A 24406-nucleotide genomic window follows, 5' to 3' on the forward strand; every position below is an offset into this window, starting at 1 on the left:
GGTTTATGAAGCAAAGTCGACTCTATCGAACGAAAGGAGAACTAAAGTGAGGGAGAATCAAAAAGACATCTAAACAGTTTTAGGCAAAAGAATTATTATATTAATACTTAACATATGCATAAAATTCTTCTGTTACACTCTTACCACTTCTATGAACAACAAGAAAAAAATGACGGGAAAAGCGACAAAATTGACATATTGGAAATGATAATCACTAGGAAATCAGTGATCGTGAAGACCGCTGGAAATAAATACTCACCAAACATCAACATCGCTATGTTATTCCGATACAACAGAAAATCTGGTAACTTTATGGTGGGCGTGAAAATGGCGAATTTCATTCCATAAAAATTAGTTGGGCTCTTCTAACGTAATTATTCCACTCAAAGATCAGAAATAATGGGAAAATTACAAACTATACACAACACTTGCCACGATACAACAAGCCTAAGGTACATTCTTGTTCTGTCGAAAAATTTCAACGCGACAAAAACGAACAAAAAAAAGCGACAAAAACGAACAAAAAAATACGGAAACACATGATCAACGGATGTTTTGATTTAAAAAAAAAACCATAACAATTCAACTGAAATACCTTATTCTCCCTCGTACTCTGCCCATGAACATGTTGAGAACAACGTATGTGGTACACTGACGAAGGACGGTAAAGTGCAATGATTAGCTAAAACGATGTCGGTAAACTTGTAAGAGAATTCTGAATAATGTAATTGGAATAATTCGGCTGCGTTCTGCATGGACATGAAGACCAAATTAACGCAATAAGACTTCAGATCTCATGTCTGAATAAGTTTCTAACACCATTCGAAAGCTGTGATTACTAATACTGTTACAGATAATGGCATTTTTGCCACCGTTTATTTGAGACACACAACGACGTTTTGACTTCAAACAGCTTCGTGGATTTGCTTACCTGTCTTTTTCACAGATAGTCATTGTGGAGATTGTCACTAGTAGTTTCAGTACTAATCAGTGTTACTTCGTTCTAGAACTGCTCGAATTATCAATTTCTAGTTGTGACTCTAATTCTTTGAGATACACATATGCGTTGGATTTCGATTGAGCAACTGAACTACTCACACCTATGTAAAAAATCAATACGATAAATCCAACAGGTTTTTCATAAAACTGATATCGTAACGAGAGGTTTTCATCTGTGGAATTGCAAACAATAGAAGTTATTGAATAGAAACACAAACTAAGTAATTATACACATTTCCGGCCTTGGAGATCTAAACTGCGCAAAAAAAGACTAAACTGTCGGAGATAATGACAATGACGGAGATACACAGCAGACTCAAAACGACATGAACCACGGTGCAGTTGCGCAAGCGATTGTCCTCGAGGCAGTGCGATGGAGCGTATCGGTTAAAATCGGGAGCAAAACGAGAGCAAAGCAAAAGCAAGCAACCTCGGTTCCAACTGCTTCCCTTCACCGCTGCGTTTTGAGTGCGTACGCAAATGCACCGCAACAACCCTCGTGATTTTCACTCGCATTTCGCGATGGTCCCACCCCGATTCCAACCGCTCTCTCAACAGCGCCGCTTCAAGCCCAGCCACTTGCACAAGTGCACCATGCTTCATGTCGTTGTGACCCGACTATACGTCGCGTTCGCTCGCTCGCCACCCTCTAGAGTCAGCGTTAAACGTGTTGGGTCGGGTGACGCAAGGCGTGCTCCGGCCCCTTTCCGCAGTGCCTCGCAGGCTTCCTCCTCTCTTCTAGTTTTTGTTCTTTTTTCGTGGAATAGTCTGAATACAATGACTGTCGTGATCATCTATCGCACATGCACAGGTAGGCAGGGAAGACGTATAGTAGGGTCAAAACGACATGAAGCACGCACGCAATTGCGTGTGCGGCTTCTTTCGAACCGCTTCGGTGGAGCGTAGCAGCTAGGAGCGTGGTGAAACCCCTGCTGTCACCACCCATGGCTGCACTTTGCGACGGCCCCTCTCGGTTCAACTGCTGCCTCCACCGCGTCGTTTCGAGCGCGTACGCAAGTGCGCCTCAACTACACTCGTGATTCATGCCCCCTCCTCCGACTACACTTTGCTTGGTGTAGTGTTTCATACTGCATAGCAGCCCACCACTGCCGGTATTATCTTCCACGTTTGACACCTGGTTTTACATAGTTTACCTGGAAAAAACAAAAGTCGAATTGTAAAGATTGCGACTGCATATAGTCGCGTCAAAACGACATGAAGCACAGTGTATTTGCGTACGCGCTCGAAACGGCGCGGTGGAGGCAGCAGTTGGAACAGAGATGGGACCATCGCAAACTGCAGCGATTGGTGGTGCCAGCAAGGGTTCCTGTGCGCTCCTAACTGCTACTCCATTGAAGCGCCTCGAGAGAAGCCGCGTACGCAATTGCACCGTGCTTCACGTCGTTTTGACCTCACTATACATGTTCTTCGATCCGAAAGTTTTGTTTTGCGGTGTAACAGTCCATTATTCATTTCGTACAGAGCAGTGCGGTTTGCAACCACACTCCACTTCGCAACCACTGGCTCTAATTATATCATTCTAGCACAGCTAATGGATAAGCACAAAGATGCAGTCTCGATCTCTGCAGACTAAGTTTCCTTTCGTGGATTTTTTTTAAAAAGCCTCTTTTTAGGAGATGACGTCTTTCATACATTGCATGATATGCTTTGCATTTCCTGCTCCAGATTTAAAGTTCTTTTTGTCTGGTTGTGGTCATGTTGCTTGCTTCAGATGTGTCCAGAAAGGTGGGGAGTAGTTTTTTTTTCTTCTCTGAAATGTTATCTCCCAGTGATTTTAATGCATTAAGTCGGAATAATCTACGAAAGGGAATGAATAAAGAAAGCTCTTCTCGTCAGACAATTACGTGACCTTCGTGTAAGTTATTATACATCCAAGAAAAGGATTATATGATGAACGAAAATGTCATTAACAAAATATTCAAAGCAGATTGAAGTGTGTGCGGGAACTCCAATGTGTGATTACTACTTTAGCAGGAGAAAAACCAATTAAGACATAGTTGGGTCAAAACGGCTTGAAGTTTGATGCACTTGTGTAACACGCGCCTCTAGAGGCGCGTGATGGAGCCAACGATTGCGATTGGGATCATCGCTAGCTCCATTCGCCTCTGCAGATAGAGTGGAGTTAGCGATAGTCACAACCGATAGTTCCACAACGCCGTTCAAAATGCAGCTGCTTACGAACTGGACCAAGATCCAACGTTCAGACGAATATATCACCAAAAGAAACCGTTGGACTAGAGAAGTAAGATTTCATTATACTGTTACCAATTATTACCATGCTGGATGCTAATCGTGTACAACTACACCAGAAATGACATAGAAATCCTTACAAAGCTAAATCTTAAAAGCACACTAGAGGAGGAACAAAAGCCAAAAACTAATGGGAAATGACTTTTACTAAGACTACAAAAATCTTTTCATGGAACATTGCGCTAAAGTGAGGTGATGCTATCGCGAACTGCAGCGATGGGTGCTGTTAACAAGGATTCCATCACGATGGTCACCGCTACGCTCCACCGCGCCGCTTCGAGCACAGCGGGATAAGCAACTTCATCGTGATTCATTTCCTTCAGAATCTACTATCTATCTACTATGTCCTCTATCTACTGTACTATCTTTAAATCTGGGTGTATCTACAGAAGATATGTAAAATTACGCAATACCAAATTTCGACAGCACAGCACAGATACCAAGAATTCCCGATGGATCTGTAGAATAACGTGGAGCTACGTTACTTTTTAGGTTCCATGACGATCAAGTGCAAAGTATGCCTGAAGGACAATCCTCAAATACTGGAGATAAACAGAAATCTTAAACCGCAGGTATGTGATTCCTTTTCTAACTGTATTAGAAAGTTTCCCTACATAAACGCTTCATTTCCGAAGCCAAACACTGAAGTGGGACCTCACAACGAGATGTATTGAAACAGATCAGAACGCTGGAAGGAGTTGAAGTGAGAGCAGAAAAATAAAGAGGGAGCCAATTCCTTAAATTCCCTTAGATGAACGTGATAATTGGACAAAGAATCCATCGTTTTCATCCGCATCACTTGGGTTCCGCACAAGCGTTTTTGTATCTTCCACGACTTTGATAGTTTTGCGTTGCTTTGTGTTTCATTCTATGTGGTTTCACCGTAAACCCAGCTAGTGTTGATGCTGCAGTAGCAGCGCAACTTGTGGGATCGCTCCAACGTTAAAAGTCTTTTTAAAATATATTGGCCCAGTTAAGGATCACAGAAACCTAAGTGTGCTTCCCAAGGAGAATGGTGGAACGAGTGTTCGCTTTTTTTATTTTTTCTACAGCAACAACTTTTTCATGTTGTAGTTTTACTATTTCGGGACGGGAATGAAGTTCCCACTTCCCAGGACAGCAAATCCGTTCAGGATTGGCGACACAAATCGCTCTCGCGAAACAAGATTGAGTTGCTCTTGTAGGTTTTTTTGCTTAGGTCGTAAATCTTTGGAGTCTTCTTTCCACGATGCTTGCACGAACGGTCGCCAGACGGTTTGCGCCGTACTTGTTTTTTGATTTCGCCCATTCCTTCACTCCCTTATCTAAATCAACATTTCGTTTACGTCGATCTTTTCAGGCAAAATCATCATCGTAATCACGACATGTTAAGGTCTCAGTAGACACGTTATCAGTAACTTCTAAAAGGAAAGCAGATGGAAACCAAAGAAATTAGTATGAGCAACTGAAACTGAAATAATCGATCATTATTTCAGTGCAGAAAGTAGACCGCAGTTTGCACCCAGCCATATTCACATAGTAGTCATGGAAACGAAGATGCTGCGATGGACTATTGGGGTCACTTAACCACATCCGCAACGGAGATAGATAGGATAGAGACTGGTAGTTCTCATAACCTAGAAGAACCAGGAAACTCGCTAAATAAATAAATAAATATTATTGGTTGTGGGAGCCAGGGTACGAGCACTTCTAACGACCACTACACTCTCTAAGATCCGTACACACATAGATGTACCCGTCAAGAGATCAAAAGTACGGTCGAAACAGCGCTGGTTGAATCGATTCAGACTGACACGAAGCTATCTGGCATCAACCTCGCTTATGCCCGCCACAGACCGAAGATACCGCCACCTCACCAAAGGAGTCACAAGAAAAAAAAACCTAAACAAGAAGAAGTCATCGTCCTGTCCCAGAGCAGTGGGGAAAGTTTGATTTGAATCGATTTGAAACGGAGGGAGGTAGACATGTGGACGGTATTAAGTATTAAGACACTTCGGAAATACCGACGTTGCCCTTTTATTGTGTAAAATATAAGATTCTTGATGTTTCATAATTGGAATTTGGTCCATTAATCTTTAGATAGGTTTCTTTTAGTTGCTGGAATTGTTTACCTCCTTTACGGATGGATTTTCAAGAGTTGTACGCGACATTGGACATATTTCTGATTTTCAAAATGGTCACAGACAACGTTTGATGAGACATTTCCACATCAAGGTGACGCGTCTACTTTCATTCACCATTCAATAACAACATTTATTGTACTAATTAATAAGTTCCATAATGCATCTTTGATAGATATTTCAGAGCCGCAATTTCGAAAAGTTACAAACGTTTTGTCAGGAGGAAATCAAAAAGAAGAACCAATATAAACAGTAAGATATTCTGCATTGTTTGTTTTGTATTGTAGTATTGTTTATAATTTCAGGTAACCTAACACCTCAAATTTCAGAGAGTTGCACCGCTTGAGAGTTGAATATAAAAGAAAATGTGACGAAACTGCTGAACTCAGAGCAAAAATTACAAAATTGAAGAACTGCACATTGGAGTGAGTGGATTAAGTTGAACTATGGAAACATAACGGTAGTCCAAACTGGTTGATACACTGAGAACAGGAGTTGAGTGATAACCAGTGATCACTCATTGTCATGTCATACTGTTTTACATGATATTAGTTTAAATGGTAATCGTCATTGATCATTGTTGGGATTTATTAGTTTCCTAACACCGCAACACAAACCAAATTAGAGATAGGCCTGATAGATGCACCGGAATGGTTTGCAGTAGCAGTTAACTGCTGGGCAGCGCATTTGCCGCATTTAAGCACATAAGGATATGTTTTGATAGTTGTTTCCTTATTATGCACACTATCGGTTCTTATATGGCGGGACCTGTAGGCCATAAAACTTTACGTTAGAAAAAAACAGTACACACACTTATGACAGCTTAACTTTGCTTTGCTCTCGCAGTTGCATTTTTAAGGGTGACATCTATTCCTCCGGACAGATGGGGTTCCCTAGCCTACAGTTTTGTTTAGTTCGCTCACGTATACAGAGGCAACTAAGAAGAAGGTAGAAGGTAGCTAAGACAAACACGAGGTCTCCTGTTCCGCTCATAGGTATAAAGAAGGAATCTTCATATCAGGCGATAAAAAGGAGTTAGAAAATAAGCAGTGATAGGTGGCGGAATGACTTGAACGGCAAAGGTTAGAAGCATTGATTCATTATAAGTTGACCATATATTTTTATAGTCTTAACGACATGACACACGATCCGTTCCGCACTCCTGTGTCGACAAAAGCGTCAGATCAACGCAGTTTCATGACCTCCACTCCATTCAAATACCCTCGAAAATATGGTCAGCGCTGTATTGTCTATATCATGAACCTTCACAGCATAATTTTACGTTTCAGCTGCAGATATTACTGAATCCACTATGTCTGCTACACGTCCGACGGACACCACTGTTTCCTTTACTGCGTTAGGAGAACCAACTGTGTCTATAGATCCAGGCGAAGAGGTTTGGGATCATTTAATGGATGCTGTGTCCTTGTATTCCTATCATAGGTTTTAGTTAGGTACTCGAACTACCGCAGTACTTTCGTACTTTTTCAATTACATTTTGTCTATTTTAATTTTTTTCAACTGTGTATTTTCATGTCTCGAAACTAGCCCATATGACATCAACATTATGCAGAGACGATCCATCCTCAGGCATCGTTACGTGTCTTAACAGCAAGGTAACTCAGTTCACGTTTAAGAAGACCTCCTAAACGTTCTCACATTACTTCTGTCTAATGAATGTATGTACATTGCTGACGGTTGCGGGTGTAGCCAAAATACCAAAGTACCCAAAATAATTTTGCATCCACTTTTGTTGTGCATTGTTCTTGCATTGCTACAATACCAATCATATGTTAGATGGGACTTGTCAACATAGCCATTCCTTGTTTCTCGCACTCTTCGTGAATTGTACAAACAAAGTTAAAGGCCTTCAAAATGTTAAATAGGCTTGCCGTAGGATCCCCGCTAGGTCCAATCAGCCACAGGGTATGGAAGAAGATACCTTTTCTGGGAACAACTACTCATGCATCACAAGTCAGCTGACTTTGACCCGATTGAAATTATGGAAGGAACTGGTAGCAAATAGAAAGAGTTGGTGTGATTGAAGATTTGATTAGGTTTCAAATTTTGTTTTTGTTTTTTTTTTTGACTGGAATCAGAAGAAAATTGAAAGTTTGCAGTTTTAAATTTGCCAAACAACTGAAGTACAAATAATGGAGAGATTTGTTCGCCTTTACCCAGAATAGTTCGTTACTGGCCTTTGTATTTCCCTAGAATCCAGAAAAACAGCATAAAAAAACTGCCCTATCACAGCCCTGACCTGAAGCTCGGTGCAGCCGCTTACGCAACTGCATCGAGCTTCACATTGTTTTGGCTCGGCTGCATCTCATCGAAATTAGGAGAACTTTCATGTGAATTGACCTTACGGATTCTATTTGTGAGTCCTTCCGTATTGCTTTGTGCAAAGGAGCAAAATTTTTTGAGGAAAATGTTCAATGATGCTCAGTGCTTTAATATTACAGAATCCTTTTGTATCTGGCACACCCGCAGAGAGAAAAGAATCAGACGTGCAAATTCCCGTGAAGGCACCTGTCACAAAAAAGACGTAGGTTTTATTTATAGCAGTTCTAGTTGATGCTAATCTACCAATTCATTGGTGTTACTGTCTCAATTGTCTTACTATTGTTAGCTTCACTATTATCGTTTGAAGATATGGTCAGGTCAAAATCACTTGAATCTCGGTGCAACTGCGTAAGCAGTTGCGCTCGAAGCGGTGGACGGTCGAAGTAGCGAATAAAGGTAAGACACCACAAATCTGATATAGTGAGGAAATCCGCGGAAAAGCTAGAGGCATCGTTAAGGATTGCGAGTTAACTTCATCTCTAGCTTTTTCCGCGGATTTCCTCTCCTTGTCAGATTCGTGATATCCTGCCTTTAGGATCGAGGGGACCCTTACTAGTCTCACTCATCACTGCAATGATCTAACTTCAATCCCAACCACTGCTTAAGCAACCTCATGTCGTTTTGACCCCAATATAGCTCACATTGAAAATTTCATTTTAGAAGTTCTCTATAGGTTGTACTTAAGGAAGTTGGTGAGCATCCTAACAATTTCCACATATTGATTGTCGACCACCAATAAAATCAAACATAAAGTGTGATCGAAAATATTGATTCATACTGCAGTATGACATTAGCAATAAAGTGATGCACCTTCCTCAGCATGTGAAGGTGGTCCAGCTCATGGGGTACAGCTCAGGTGATGATCTCTTCGCCAACCGTCCAAAAGTCAAGGAGTCGGAGAACAACTATCGCATTTACGAGCATCGCTATAACATGAGAGCTTTGTGGGGGTGTTCAAAGCTGAGCCACACTGCACCCTTTTATATCTCTGCGTTAGGTTAACCTGAAACTTGATTGGCGTGACAACGAAGATTACCATGGTTCGACCAAACTGCGATTATAGGTAGTTGAACAAGTAGTTAAAGGCTTAAGCGGTTACGACCAGGTTGATTGTCAGTGATTGCTTGCTCTCATTTCGTTGCTTTTCAGTCGGCTAGACATGATGTCAAAGACACAACCACTACCACTGAAATCTTTGAATTAGAGGCGAACCACCATTCGGAGTCTACCCCCACCAAATGAAGTTTAATGTACCAATGTGGATCTCAAATGATACATTTTTATGTTAACGTGTACTTTCTTTTGTAATCTTTGTTTTGTCCAACTTTGTATCATGGTGACATCGATAAAATGTTTGCAAAACGTCTTACTTCTTGCTGTATTTGTCCATGCCTTTGTAGTAGGTGTCAAACATTCTCGAAATATTTTGAAAATGAAGTAATTCAAAGTAGCTTGACCTTGACAACACACCGAGGTTCATAGGTTTGGCTGAAGTTAATAAGCGATGGGCAGTGTATGAAAATAACTTTTAAAAAATATTGAAAAGGTTTGGATGGATCATGGTTCGGATAGTTTATGTCTTTCTGTGAGTAAAACTCGTTAATATGCTTTCAATGAAGACCGTAATGTGCACCCAGAGGGAAGGACTTCCCACTTAATCATGATCACTGTGTTTGAAATAGGCTGTGTAATGCTTGATAAGCAATCTAGTGATTTTAACATGACTACCAATTCACTTTAGACTTCATAGGTGGTACATTTTGAGAACCTCTTCGAACTGTGCCTGCACTGTAGTTTTCCTTTGGGAATTCCAGCAGCAGTTTCTGGAAGTTCTCTTACTTCTTATAGGGAGTCAAAACGACATGAAGCGCGGTGCTTGCATAAGTGATTGCGCTCGAAACGGTGCGACGGAGCGTAGCGGTTAGAAAGGTTAGAGGGGACCTTTGCTGTCACCATTCCTCACCGCAGTTTGCGATGGTCCCACCTCAACTCCAACCGCTATCTCCATCGCGCCGCTTCGAGCGCATCGCTTACGCAACTGCACCGTGCCTCGTGTCGTTTTGATCTACTATATGTAGCTTTCGATGCAGCGGGGTTTTTTGGGTGTTGGCCTGTGATTTCCCATATGCAGCTGATCTTACAAGTTAGAAATTTTTCCTACTAGACAGGTTTTTTCATGCTTTTTCATGTGGAACTCCTTTGGCTATTATAATTGTGCTAACAGTTTGGATTCTTTAGCTGTAACTGAGAACTACAAAGATTGGCTCAAACCCTGTTTTTATTTAGGAGAACTTTCTTGGGAGCATTTTTTGGTACGACCTGTCAAATTTCACACAGCTGTTAGAATTCCAGACAATGGAACTCTTATTTCTGAAAGCTTTCTTCCTTTTTTCCTTAGTAGCTTTAGCCTACTGTCTTGGATCCTCTAAGACTAACGCTTGGATTTTAGGGCCCCAACTAACCTAGTTATTCACTTCTAGAAATAAGAACGCGGTTGAATGCCTTCCCCAAATACAGTTTACCCAAGTTGTGTAGCTGCTTGTTATCGTTTCGTCTCTATTAATTTTTCCTTCACCTGACCCAACTTCTACCAAGTATACAAGTTTGTAAGAAGTCTTTTTTTTTAGATTTATTGTATCTAAAGATACTTAGGATCTAGTTTGAGCCGACATTTGGAAGTTCTTGATTGATCTATCTTCCAGCAGTATGTACGGCATTCATGTGCACATATTTGCGTAAAAATCCTGTAGTGAAATGAATCAATCGTGAGAAGTGGATAAGAGTACAAATGTCTCCATGTCGATGTGAGGTGTAAAGATAGTCTTTTATGGGCTTCTATATCAAAGGTAGTTAGTGGAATGTACTGCCTAATAAGAGTAAGCATCGGATGCGGTCGATAGTGCGTTTGCGTACACGCCATCGGCAAACCTCGCCGATATCGGTTAGCACGACGCTCACACATGCGCTATTCTTGTCGTCTTAGTTTTATACTTACTTCTGCCCTTACGTCATCCACATTGGAAATACTGTAAAGTGTTCTTTGGAAGCGTCACTATAGCCTTAAAAATTGTTATTTTAGCTATTTGTTGTCGTGTCTCTTCTAGTTCTCTTAACTTCTACCAAATGTTTTACAGTTTAATGTAACAGATTTCTTTTCATCTTCAGATTGCTTTCATTACTAGGAAATTTGCTGATTAAACTAGTCCGACGGGAAGGTGTGGCAACATCGTATTCCCTTCCTGTCCATCGAAATGAATGGAAATGAGGTAAGGTCTGCTTTGCCTTTCAAAAACTTAGATTTATTAGGAAGAGAATTGGGCGTAATCGGCTCGGACGTTAAATAACACGTAAAAAAGTAGGTGAACTGTCCCATTAAAATTTGACATCCAATTATTCTGTTTTTGTTTCTGTCGGTACTCTGCAAAGAAAATGCGATGGGCTTTGTTGGAGGACAAGTGAGGCTAAAATCTTATCTGTCGATTGCCAAGATTATGCTGCATGTGGATTCGGCAAGAATTCATATCGTTGCTAGGTCAAAAATGTTGTAATGGGCACATTTAACGGTTAATATTCTATATAGGTAGAAATTAACCGCGCAGTAAGGTGCAATTTTGGAGACAAGAGAATGAGGATTTATGTAGAAAACGAGCAACTTCGGTGTTCTTGAAAAACTCGTCAATCGTCTCAGTAGGTTCAACTGGATACTTAAAGGGTGATAATTTATATAAAACATGGGAAGTTGACCATGTAAACCGATTTAAAGCCAATAGTTACTAGTAATGCTACCAGAAAAAGAATTAGATGGGTAACCAAAAGAAAACCCTCCACCCACCAAATCAGCGATCAGCGCGGTTAAAGTAATATCCCGACGGTAGTTCTACAAATTATTTTTTAAAAAAAATTGTGGTCGTATCTGTGCTGTATCTCTAGTCCAACTTTTTTGAAGACGGTGCCCCGACGGGTACATGGCGTCCTGCATCATGCGGTATGTTCAATTTTTAATTTTTAGGTTCAGCCACAGAATGAGAGAATCGAAGCGATTGTAACTACCGGAAACTCTGATGAATCTCATCATGAAGACGATCATTTGGCCGGAACCAACGCTGATCCGAGCTGTTTCGAAGGAGAGGAGCCTACTGAGGAGGAGGTGGCCCTTGCGATGCGCTTACAAAATCCCTGTGACATGTTGAAAGTGCGTTGTTGCCCGTAACTGTGATGACTGAGTTCATATACTATTCAATTTTACAGGAAGACGATCCGAGCGCAGGAAGAAGCTACGAGGAGTCTGCGCAAAAGACTTCGTTTGACAGAGGTAGCGTTTCACTGGGTTGGATGCTTAATTATTTTGCTGAAGAGAATACATTGACATATTTAGGTGCTCATACCCAGGGGGAGGAAACAACGCCCTGTTCGGCATGTGGTTCTTCTGAAGAACCTCACTTCGTTCACTATAAGAAATGCGAGACGGTGACTGACAATTTTCTGTTCAATTTGCCTCGGATTGAGAATTTGTGCTAATCGAATTGATCAATTTGCGTGAAGGAACGGAAGGAGTTTGTGTTCCTTCATGATGATGAACTCGTCCACAACCTTCAAATCCTGCTAGTACTACAGTGTTCAAGTTCACATGTCTCGACAAACATTTTTGTGATTGCCATGCAATTTGTGCAATTTGCAACAAGATAACATGCTAATAAGTTCGTCTCTGAACAGTCGATATAGACTTTATGGTTTAAACTTGATGAACATCACGTTAAATGAACGAGTGGGGAAATATGAATAATGTGACTTCAGATGCTGAGCGAATGCTCTCAGAAAACAGGCGAATGAAGCCGTGATGCAGGCAATTTCGACCGAACTTCTTTTTAATTGGCTACACCCTCACACCATCTTGTGGGGCAGTAGCATGAAAAGAGACAATAATTGGCATAATGATGGGCAACAACGCCTAGTACAATCTTTGTTTTAATAACATTTTGCTTAAATTCGAAAAAAATTAAATTGATTAATTTTTAATTAATTAAATTCGAATTTAATTCCGAAATCGTTTATTCAAGTGCAGTTAACCTTGGACCTTAATCCTGTGCACCTGGATTAGTGAAAAACTTCTATGTAAATAGTTATGTTTATTCCTGCGAAATTGTGAAAAGGCTCCAATGGACTGAATCATAAGTTCCAACGATTTCTTTTGAACTTTATCATTTTAGATATGCAGGCGACAATAGGCTGGCTTTACAATGAAAATCAGTTCATCAGCTTACAAATATAGTCTTATGTTTGGTTTAAAGTGACGCTAATTTACCAAAATGTATACAGTGCGGTCAAAACAATTTTGTGGTGCAGTTTGACGTAGGTGATTGAGTTCGAAACTGGGCTAATTTCAACCTGAAGGTCAGCTACTAGCTGTGCTGTAGTGTTACGCTTACAGTGAGCTGCAAACAGTTGCAAACAAACAACAAACGCAGCAGCTAACGTCATATTGTACAAAGCAACTCGTTTCGACAGGACTGCAGTCGCCACTACAGTACTGTTGATTTGTAGTGCAAGCAATAAGAATAAGGTGGCGTTGTTTCCAACAACTCACTGCTGACTGAGGTGTAGCCGGTAAATGGGTACAGGCTTGAGAAAGATGAAGAGAAGATAATCCCGCCAACCAGCCTATAGTTCTGGTTCAATCAAAGGCACATTGCGGGCATTAAGTAACGTTGCTTATTCACTGGTTATTACTAGTAGCATGGTTTTTTTTTGGCGAAAAATCTGTCCTATTTAAGTCCATATATTTTCTTGGTCAATAGGTTGACATAATGGATAAGCATTTTACAGTTAGTTCGTTTGCAGCACAAGCATGACCATTTTGCTCGAAACCAATTTTACTTCTCTTTTACCGATGTTTTGTTCGAAGTTTGGCTTTCTAGGCAATAGGTTCGGCTGGTGGTGCTTTCATCTGGCGGTACCGTTGTGGAAAAGAGGAATGCGCTCAATTTTTTGGAGATTTCTATGCTTACGATAAGGTGTCGAACTCCTTCGTGAGGGTCTCAGAAGGTTTGCAAATTTTTAAGCATGTCTTCCTGGTTCGACGACGCTCTCAGAGCTCAGTCAACATTAGTTTATAGTTAGGTTCCATTAACGTAATAGAATTATTTTATGCAGAAGTATCTGTTTAACTTTTCATATTTTTGTTTACCTTTGGGTCCATCGACAGACCGTGCTGACAATGCTCCCAACGGGTTCGGTCGCACTAATTTATCAGTACATATTGTTAGTGTTAAACTTGAAACATATATTGTCGTAGGGGTGCGAATGATCGAAATAGATGGCAACATTGAAGCAGCGACGTCTACTTTTGTTTTCATATTAGATAACCTAATCTTCCAGATGGAGGAGTTCCAGAGGACGCTGAAGACGAAAATGGCGACGTAGAAGAGCAACCTATTCCACAGGCAACCGAAGGTTCTTTTCACGTTGCAGTTTTTTTTTTAATTCATTCCTGCGATTACCATAAACCTGCAACAGTAGTGACTGCTTGGACCTTGCCAAACAGTTGATCAACGCTGCACCATATCGTTAGTTCCATAGTTCCACCGCACCGCTTTGGACGCAGCTGCTTATGCAACTGCATCGAACTCCAACTCGTTCTGACCCATCTAAATCGATGCTAAGTTGACGATGTAGGCATATCTCCAAGGATGGTAGTGGTGGAAGTTTAGTTAACGATATGAGCGTCACCTATCATCAATCCCCTTTAGTAATCCAAAAGAATGCATGTGAAGCAGCATTATACGATCCGTCTCCCCCAACGGTGCGACTTGTTAGGATGCGATGAAATATGGGCGACTACCTCGTCATCTGATGCTTGCAGTCCAACTAATATAAATCAGATAAGCAGCAGAAGCTGCCCCATCTGCACAGTCGCACAGGTGTTGGGATTGCTATCGTCATATCATCAGTAATAAACTCCATCGTTGGGAAGATGGGATCACGCAAAACCGTTTCACATGATTTCTTCTGGACTACTCGTATAATTATTATTTCTTCTACTCGGTATTTTGTGGCTGTCTATTTTGTTTCAAGTTTCTTCCGAAGCATTAGCAGCTATAATGTGTGGAAACGCGTGTTCTGAGTATTTGCAAACCATCGTCGCGCATTACGAAATGCACAAATCATCAATGAATTTTTATTTCAAGGATGAAATTAGCATAGCAGAAGGGTACCTCTCCTTGTATAATAGCTGCTCAGCTTATTTGGTTTAAAACAGCTTCCAGTGACGAACAATCAATTTCGAATTACTCATCTGTTTTAGCACCGCCAACAATTGTAGATCAATCACCGGAAGAATCACCACTCGAAGAAAGACAAGGAAGCAATTGCGGTAGAGTTCATCTTGGTTACTAGTCTTGTTTAATATTACTACTTACTATATAATAATATATAATATATATATAATACTTGACTTACTAGCTGAATATCGCTTACATGAGATAACTTCTGTGATAGGAGAAGATATTGAAGTCTTAGTTCATCTGTTATATTAACGTAAAGCCTAGAGTCATTTACTCATATTGTGTTCAGATAGTGTTGAAACGACAGCAGATTCATCAGGAGATCCAAGAAGTAGACGACGACAGAGAGCTACAGCGCGAAAGAAAACTGCTACACCTAGTATAACTAAGGTAAGGGTAATTAATTGGATCATCCATAACTTTGTTATACTTGAAGATCTTAGATTCAAAGCAGTGGTCATATTTCTTGTGACAATTGTTTGTTCTTCTTTCAAATCTGACGTTGACTTCATAATGTGGAACTACTTATTATTAACTAAATTACTCTGACGAATCTTCTCCAACATGCTCTTCCATAAGAAAAGGAACATGTATCTTCTTGTACTTTTTTACAAAATGTGTACATGGGAATGGTTATGGTTATACCGTACTAGAGTTATCTTCTCATTTTAAGTAGCATAATTACTGAAATTTGATCTTTCTTTGAGGATAAAAGGAGCGATAAACTTCTTAAGAGGATGTGTGACTCATAATCTTTCAGGTCTCACCTAACAGCAAAAAGCTCGAGAAGCGATCAAACAATCGAACAATTAAAATTGTTCATAAAACGCCTCCGAAGCGCAACTCCAAATCTCCTCCGAAAGCTCCTGTAAGAACTGCTAAGCCTGTTAAATCTGCGAAAGTCCTGAAAACACCAGCACCGAAACGACGGAGAGAGAAGACTTTGGAACCAGCTATAGTTTGTAGTATTTTCTTCCTAACAATTTTTCGAATGCGTAATTGTCATTTTTCAGTCCGATGCCGCAATTGTTCCTAAGAAATTACGTAAGGGATATGTTTTGGAGCCTATTTCCCCTTCACTGCAGCACCTTAACTCATTAGAGGTGGTCAAGCTCGAGAATTTCATTCTTTTGTGTTTGCACAAAACCAGTTTCGTTCAGAACCCTCCGAATATGAACGGTACACAGCAGCCGACCTACAGCGAAAGTAGTACCCAAACTTTGGGAGGAACGCATTACTTTTCTGTTTTGATTGAGGAACTCATTAACGGAGAAGCAGACTTTTACTCTGGGTAAGTCTCTATCGCTCGTTATATTCGGCTTCGTGTTCAGATTAGTAACCAAAACACAAGCCTTGATCATATCGAATGTGCTTTGAGGTGAATTTGGAGCAGAAAAATGTCCTACAGCAATTGGGATCCAGCTATCTCATAAAACAACGAAATCTTTTCCGCATGACTTTGTTACTTTCTTAAATTCCAGGCTCCGGCAATAGTGATTCTCAAATGTATAATAATAATAATATACTAATATTATTACTGTTAGTTCCTACTTGTACTATTATTATTATCATTATCTTTATTACTTCTATAAGATGTTTTTTTCATAGTTCACTGAAACTCTGTAAAGTAGAAAGTCGTACACAAAAATATTGAGAGGAACTTGAAAAAACAACTACGCGGGTTTTGTGTTTCAAGGCCGAATTTTGTTACTGTGTCATCGGTGATTGCATTTTCGATCACAAACATGGACTTAGAGTTACTCCAGAAGCGATGTAAAGATATTCACCAGAAATGTAGCAAATGTTCATCGTACTTGTTCACTTTAGCTGACTTTTCTTTTTGTTGTGCACCTGATTGACTGTGGTCTTCTTATCTGCAGATTTCCTCCTTTCGCAATAAGACCGAGACTTTTACTGCGAACAATGGACATTCTGTTGACTAGATGCTCAGGAGAAATAGGTCTTAAGTTGTCTAAGTTGTTCAAAAGCTTCACTTTGTCATTTACAATTCTAAGCCCTCATTTATTACCAAGAAGCGCATGATTTTTAACTGTCAATTCTCCGACAATCTTCGACTTCGACATTATATATCATGCTATATAATAACGCGCTTAGTCCGTGTGTGTGTGTGCGTGTGCGTGTGTGTGTGTGTGTGTGTGTGTGTGTGTGTGTGTGTGTGTGTGTGTGTGTGTGTGTGTGTGTGTGTGTGTGTGTGTGTGTTTGTGTGTGTGTGTGTTTGTTTGTTTGTTTGTCTGTCTGTGTGTCACGAAAATACTCCATAATGATGCAAAACTGTACAGCGGTAAGGTGCCGAACCATCGCCATGCACGTGACAGGTGAGCACTCTACCTTTTCACCATTGTCTAAAGTTATGTAGCTATGCATGTTGGCCTTGATAAGGCAAGTTAGTTTCTCTGTTATGTTAGTGAGAGTAAGTAAACTTTTATGTGAATGTATACTTCCAGATTCGCAAACTGTCATGCTATATAATAACGGGCTTAGTCACGTGTGTGCGTCTGTGTATGTGTGCGTCTCAGTCAAGAAATTCCGAAAAGAGAATATTATGGCGTCGATTTGGTGCGCTGGACCCCCAAGGCGGTAAAATTGAGTGAGGCGGGTATTACGGTGTTAAATTCGCGTCCCGGAGCAGATATCTGTAAAATTGGGTGGGACGGATTCCACGCTGTTGGAATGGTGCGCCGACCCCAGGAAGCTATAGAGTGGGGAGAGACGGTTTCCACTGCGTCGGGTTAGTACGCGGGAGTCCCAAGGCGGTAGGACGGGGTTTATGTGGCTCCTTCATTTGTCTATTTCCCAGCATGTCTCCATGATGCTACTAGCATCTTTTCTTCAAAAAGAGGAAACACACGTGCGAACGGCTGATCAAATACAATACATAGTAGTCACCAGTTTACATGGATCTGACAGAACGTTATTTTTATCACTACGATAGAGATATTCACGTCACTCCATGTTAGCACATCATTCTTTGCTAACAGTTAGGAACGAGGAGACTCATACTTTGAATAATGTTTCCAAATATAAAACCGGCGCGTTTAGGGAAAAACCATAAATGCTTCATCTATGCTTATATTTTCGGGTAAAAAAAACTGAAGAAAGCGTTGATAGAAAAAAGCAATTCTAATTTCCAAAAAATGTCACTACTGTTACTTCTTACTGATCGGTGAAGGCAAGCGAAGCGAATACCAAAATAAGCCCGAAGTCCGGCTTTAGCCGGACGTTCAGTCTGGTATATATATACATATATATATATATATATATATATATATATATATATATATATATATATATATATATATATATATATATATATATATATATATTGGTTTCAGCACGACATCAGAAGCGAGACCAATCCTCCCGACCCATATATCACGCCGATTAATGGTAAGCCAGCAACTATTGAAACGCCAGTCCGAAGAATTGTTGCAAGCGCATGAGGAGAACAAACGCCTAATGACACTCGTAACCCTTATGAATGCAGTGGTAAAGAAGTTCAGGTTAGAATCTTATTACAACTGATCTTATTTTCCTTTTTTATAGGAATTCCGATGGATGATGTGCATTTCCAAATAGATTTCCAAATATAATTTTTTTTTTACAGAGATGAGTACACTCCAGAACTTAGACATCTTCGTGATACAATTGGGGTTATAAAAAGAGAGTTCTCATTTTATCAAGATGAATTTGTGGTTGAAGCGAAAAAAAGTATTGACAGCATCAATGTAAGTTTACATTCATTCGCTGATATCACTTTTGTCAGCTAAGACATTCAGATGCAAAAGAACGAAGTTCAACAGAGAATAGATGATGTGGAGCGGAAAAATCGGCTGCTTAATGTGAGTATCTTCTAAGGCATTTTTCTTCCAGTTGCTCTTTGCATGTAATTTGAGGTCTTTTTTTGTGTAACTTCCCCCCGCTTTATCATTACAGTTTTGGATTTTGCTAACATCACTATTTGCGCATTTTCTTCGGTTTAGAAATGTTGGCATTATTGAAGGATTTTGCAGCATTTTTGTTAAAAATGTTACTATTTGATTGCGATTTGATGAGTATTCGGACTAGTTTTCACATCTGAATACCCTTGATGCCACTATATTTTGGAAAGAAAAACTATTCTTTTTATTGGCGTAAGCCTTTCTGTTTATTCCTCTTTTTCAAATCGTTCTTACAAAGAATGATTTGAAAAAGAGGAATAACTGTTTAAGATGCTACATGCATATATGCTTCATTTCTGAAGACAGAATACTGTGAACACAGTAGGAATTAGTCAGAGAAGAGCAGACATGTTTACGCGTACATTGAGCTGGGGCTACATGCGCGCAGTCGCTACATTCATGGAGTGTTTTTGACGTTTCACATACACGTATACATACATTTTGAATTTTTGGCTACATATGTACCCCTTTTATCCAAAGAATGATAGCATTCAGATTAATAGAGTCAAACATGGAGGTTCGTCTGCCTAACTTTCATCGTGAGCTGTTCTTTGCCGACAGTGTTGGAAACATGACGTAGGACGCAAAAACTTGTGACAAGTGGCCAGCATGACATGAAACTGCTGATGTTAGATCTCTTCAAAACATTATATGTTTAGGGATGGAAATAATGATTATAAGCGTGGCCACGCTCAATTTCCACTAATCATCTTGAAAAACGCACAACCTCCCTCTTCTTCACAATTCGAGAAGAGAAGAGAAGCGTTACTTTCTAAAATAATATGAATAGAGTGGTGTAAGAGCACGTCAGTGAGCAGTAAAACTTGAGTATGAAGGTGTCGTCTAATTGCAGGCCCGGATAGACTTGCACATCAAGGAGAAGGAAGCGATTGAAGAACGTGCTGATGGATATCTAAGGTTCTCTTGGCACTTAATCATTGAACTTTGCACTGATTGCTTTTTTCTTACCCCATTTCTTCTAGAGAAATAAGCGCTCGTGACCGTGAAGTTATTCTCGCAAACAAAGCTCGTGATAGAGCTGAGCGAAAGCTCGGTGACACTCTCTACGTTGGTAGGTGTACTTATATCGCACAGGAAAATGTATTTGAATGAAGGGTTCTTTTGAAGAACTATTTGAAGGTGTATGAGTTGTCGTTATTCTCAAAACTCTTGTAACATTTAGCAAATAATGCGAAATGTGCTCATTGTCAAATCAGTGATAAAATGCGGAAACACTTGACTGATGTTGTAGCCGAGAAGACCGTTTTATTGGAAAAATGTCAGAAGGAGTGTATAGATGTATGTGTGCCATTTCTTAAAGTTTACCTTCACGTACTTCTTTCTTACTTCCTTATACACATTTCTTAGGTGTTGAACCAAAAGTTCCCATATTTGAGGCTGTACGACGCGCTGACCAAGCGGATCGCATTTCACAAATACTGTCGAAGGATAGTGAGAAACTGAGGTTTGAATTGAATAGGTGGAAGTCAGACGCTGAGCGCAACATTACGGAGATCACACGATTAAAAGGTACTTTTCTTGTTTTTTTTTTCTTTTTTTTTGTAGAAGTGCTCCGATTTACAATTTCAACCTGATTTTTAGAAGAACTCAAGAAGGTTACCTCTAACGCCTCTGGTACTGCAGTTTCTAATACAGCTTCACAAACCCCACGAAGTACGCCAGATACATCTGCGTTTGATGCGAAACGAGTAAAATAATAATGTTCCCTCTTGTTCGTAACTGATGTTGCTGTTATAGGCGAATCTTTCACTTCGAAGCAAAGTAGCCATTGCAACGCCTCTCCTGCTCCCAATCATGTTGGAAAATTGCAAACATCAAATGATTCTGGTAAATTATTATTTTATCAGTCTTAGGGAAATTCAGGACCACTCTTGTCATGACGAGTGGCAGCCAAAAATCTCTTGAACTGCAGTTTAGCGTCCTTATCTTCCTCGAGTGTGAAAGTTGCTTGTCGGTGGAAGTGTCCGTAGATATCGTTCAATTCGATAATGTTCAGTTCTTAGTTTGGCCGGATGATTCGCTAGACAAAGTTCTCAGGTTCCACTCCAAGCAAAGAGATGCTAAATTCATCCCAAGATGGTGTTGCCAAAATATTTGCCAACAATGTCGAAGGGTCCGTCGTACGTCCACCACCAATACCTCCAGTAATGCCTACTCCACCGGAAGAGCCTGATTCACCATTTACCTCTTGGTTGCCAAAGGTGACGTTTTTGTTTACTAATGCTTCATTTTTGAGTTATTGACTTGGTTACGTTCAATTTTAGGAACGTAGAGTCGATTGTTCTCCTCCGGTAACGTTTTTCAATTCCCCTTCTACTACCTCGAAGCATGGCTGCCTTATTCCATCGGTGCGGAAGAATCATCCTTTCAATGGTCCAGTGTTCAGTGAACGTTCTGCAGGAAGACGAAATGGTCCAAGTGTGGGCTCATCATCAACCAAGGAGGATGAAAAGGTCTGTGTTTCATGAACAATCATCGCAGAATCCATAATGCGGAAAATTACTTCAGAGTATTGACAGGACCGGTGAAAAACTCTCAGATCAGAGCATAAGAAAAGGTTGGTTACAAGTAATAAATGGACCTTAAAGGTGGTGTTTGTCGGTTATGAATATGAATAAAACAACGCGATTAAATCCTTTTGGACCTTGGTTTTACTAGTTTCTCACGCCGTATTTCTCTCATAGTTCTTATATGTTAGTTGGGCCGCTGCAACCAGTTGTAACTGCAACATCTACAGAAATGGGCAACGTAAGGCAACAGCATGATACTAGGAGCAGCGATCAGGTTAACGTTGTGAATTTATTTATATTATTTGACTATGTTCCTGTATGTATTTGTTTATTAGCCGTGAAAAGCATGAACGTCAGCTAAACAGAGTAGAAAACCTTTTATTGTTCTTTTCTGATGTTATCGTAACTCATTTCTCCAATTTAACGATTCAGTCTTGCACTGGCGACAACGTGCCCATGATAGGGAAATTGCCATCGAAAATGACCAGGAATAACCAAAAGGTAAAGCTGATTTAAAATTAAGTGGAACTACTTTATTTTTCTCCAGCTGCATATTGTTGTCATTCGGACTTGAAACCTATTTAGACGAACGGTGCTAACACATCAACTTCACGCCTTTTTGATGTTGGAGCTCAAAAAACAACAGCACAGCCTTCATTGAGACAGTCTGGAAAGTCAGGTTGGTCAAATCTTAAGTAGGAATAACTTTTCAACTCGTTCATGCAGGGAACTAACAACGAACTTTTTAATGATCAGAAACTCAGATTTGGGTTTAATCTGTTTCTCTTTCACATACCTTCATCAACAAGTGCTTTGTTAATGCAATTAAATTTTCGCTTTTGAAGGGAAAACAAAGGTCAAGACTGCGAAGAAGAATGTGTTCGGAGGACTACATCAACACAAAAATGCCGTAAGTTGAACGTAATATGGACACATCTAAGATGACGTGTTCTTTCCTAGTACTTTTTACTTTTTGCAGAAAACTATCCCATCTTTGATGTCAGTTTGTGGACCGCCACCGTTCAACGGTCCCGTGTCATTCTTTGAAGAAGGACACCATCGTAGTCGGTCACCTCCAGAGTCACATCCTTCAGACACTATGTGGGATATTAGGGGCTATCTTTTATGGTTCGGTTTGTTGGTATGATTCAGTGAACTTTTAGACGTATGAGATTCTCAAGCTCGCCGCTTCCATGGCATCGCGGAGGCGCAGCCACTGATTATGAGGTGTGGGATCGTGCTGGTCAGTTTTATCTTTTCTCACATCAATCGTATCAAGAATTGCGTGACTCTCGAAATCACTAGAGATCCTGAACCATTCCAATTGTTTTTTCAACGAAAGGTGTTTCACAAATAACGTTTATGATATTATGGATGGCAAAAGTGCAACTTGCTAACGTAGAACAAAATGTGACTGTCTTCTCTGATTGATTACTTAGATGATGCTCTCAGTTATTCTATTATGTAAGAAAATTATTCACAGTATGTAGATCGAATAGGTGCGGGTGTAGTGTAGCGGTTAGAGGTTCCGCTTCCTGCACGATCGATCGGAGGCTCGAATCCGCCGTAGTGCCACCAAGCCCTTCATAAATTCGATAAATTGTTCTGGCGTTCGTTCGTTCATGCGTTCTGGCGCACCATTTTTACAAGGAGTTCGACTGGAGCGCGCCAGCCTTGTGCACGCGCCGCATCTTCCGGAGTGAAATCCGTACCACCTCAGAGGGGTGATGCCTTTAAATGCTTTACATACATCTATCAGTATATCAATATAATATAATTCTTGTTTGAATTTCTTCTCGTGTGGTGTTTTCTAATTTTCCATATTCTAGGATATCCTCCAGCATCACCATCCCAGTTTGAAAGACGGAGTTTGTTCGACAATGATCTCCTCCCTGGTAGGCCTTTTACTCAAAGGGCAAGGAAGAACTTTTGGGAGCCATAGCTTTTCGTTTGCAAATGTTACCATCTCCAATGTTAATGTTATCTCCCAGTAGAATCAGAAATGTTGTCGTCACAGCTAATGTGAAATAGCTTTTATGACGGACTCTATTCTGTAACGTTTTACTTTCTCTTGTGACGGGTTATCAAAGATAGATTTGGAAATCATTGCTTCCATTTACACGTCATATCCCTTCACATTAATCATGTTTTGTGATGAGTAGGAAACAAACATAGGATATAATTATGTATTATGTATAATTATTCGGTTTTAATATTTGCTCTGCTGGGAATGCAGTTTGTTTTATTTATCGTTCAGAAACCAGAGCCTATTATTTGCTAGTCTTACTTTCACGCCAGTGGCGCGTTAAAGAAAGTACTGTCACTGCGATAAAAGAAGGGGATCAACACTTCTACCTTTGAAATGAATGCTTCTGTAATACATGTTGTTAACAGTGTTCAGTAAAGGACGCCCATCCTTACCACGCAATAAGAAGGCTATTGCTCCTACTAAACGACTTCTGATAGTACAATTTGCATTCTATATGTATACTCTTGCATGTGTACTAAACCGTGAAGAAGTATTTCTACAAGAGGTGCGAGGAATTTTGCTGTGAGACAGAAATATTCTTGCTGCTGTGATAGATCACTTGACATCTTAAAATTATTTTATGGTAATAAGGAAAGGGGAATGTGCGGAGCTTAAATTTTGAGGATAAAAACCGGCTGGAAAAAGAGTTATTTTACAACAGTTTTGCGCACATATGATTCAGCTATGCTTTTACCGTTGCTTGTTTTGAGCGCTTATTATTATTATTATTAACCTCTATTGTAGGAACGAAAAAAACAAGGCTTGAATTAAGTGCACAGAACAGATCAATCCCAGTAACTGAAGCGGTAAACATTCGCATAATCATAAGGTAAAGCTAATTATGGTTCAGTGTATATTACAATAACTTTTATTA

The 24406-nt window shown here is 40.1% G+C and overlaps 2 protein-coding genes across 6 annotated transcripts; both read left to right on the forward strand.

The window, feature by feature from the left end:
* Positions 1–2636: 2636 nt before the first annotated feature.
* Positions 2637–8937, forward strand: RB195_012549 (uncharacterized protein; the record flags this gene model as incomplete). Of its 4 annotated transcripts, none has more annotated exons than XM_064201968.1 (10): positions 2637–2745; positions 3763–3842; positions 5365–5484; positions 5575–5642; positions 5720–5815; positions 6518–6624; positions 6680–6833; positions 6964–7006; positions 7853–7935; positions 8883–8937. In XM_064201968.1, the coding sequence occupies 10 exons, from the start codon at positions 2637–2639 to the stop codon at positions 8935–8937; spliced, it is 915 nt and encodes a 304-aa protein (XP_064057847.1). The 4 variants fall into 4 exon arrangements, with proteins under 4 accessions (XP_064057847.1, XP_064057848.1, XP_064057849.1 ...); XM_064201969.1 differs by having other exon boundaries at positions 6686–6833; XM_064201966.1 differs by lacking the exons at positions 2637–2745; positions 6964–7006; positions 7853–7935; positions 8883–8937 and adding an exon at positions 3466–3490 and having other exon boundaries at positions 6686–6840.
* Positions 8938–9066: 129 nt separating this feature from the next.
* Positions 9067–23445, forward strand: RB195_012550 (uncharacterized protein; the record flags this gene model as incomplete). Of its 2 annotated transcripts, none has more annotated exons than XM_064201970.1 (30): positions 9067–9132; positions 11743–11925; positions 11982–12045; positions 12109–12200; positions 13649–13775; positions 14109–14183; positions 15034–15102; positions 15303–15403; positions 15774–15971; positions 16027–16116; positions 16174–16304; positions 18367–18534; positions 18639–18759; positions 18811–18873; positions 19826–19890; positions 19956–20044; positions 20156–20271; positions 20370–20502; positions 20575–20646; positions 20731–20820; positions 21031–21194; positions 21258–21446; positions 21502–21550; positions 21692–21777; positions 21936–22004; positions 22089–22182; positions 22349–22413; positions 22483–22604; positions 22667–22746; positions 23333–23445. In XM_064201970.1, 30 exons carry the CDS (start codon positions 9067–9069, stop codon positions 23443–23445), a joined length of 3144 nt encoding a protein of 1047 aa, XP_064057851.1. The 2 variants fall into 2 exon arrangements, with proteins under 2 accessions (XP_064057851.1, XP_064057852.1); XM_064201971.1 differs by lacking the exon at positions 9067–9132 and adding an exon at positions 10985–10999.
* Positions 23446–24406: the final 961 nt, after the last annotated feature.

Source organism: Necator americanus, chromosome V (genome assembly GCF_031761385.1).
Source record: "Necator americanus strain Aroian chromosome V, whole genome shotgun sequence".
In the NCBI taxonomy this organism is placed as follows: Eukaryota; Metazoa; Nematoda; class Chromadorea; order Rhabditida; family Ancylostomatidae; genus Necator; species Necator americanus.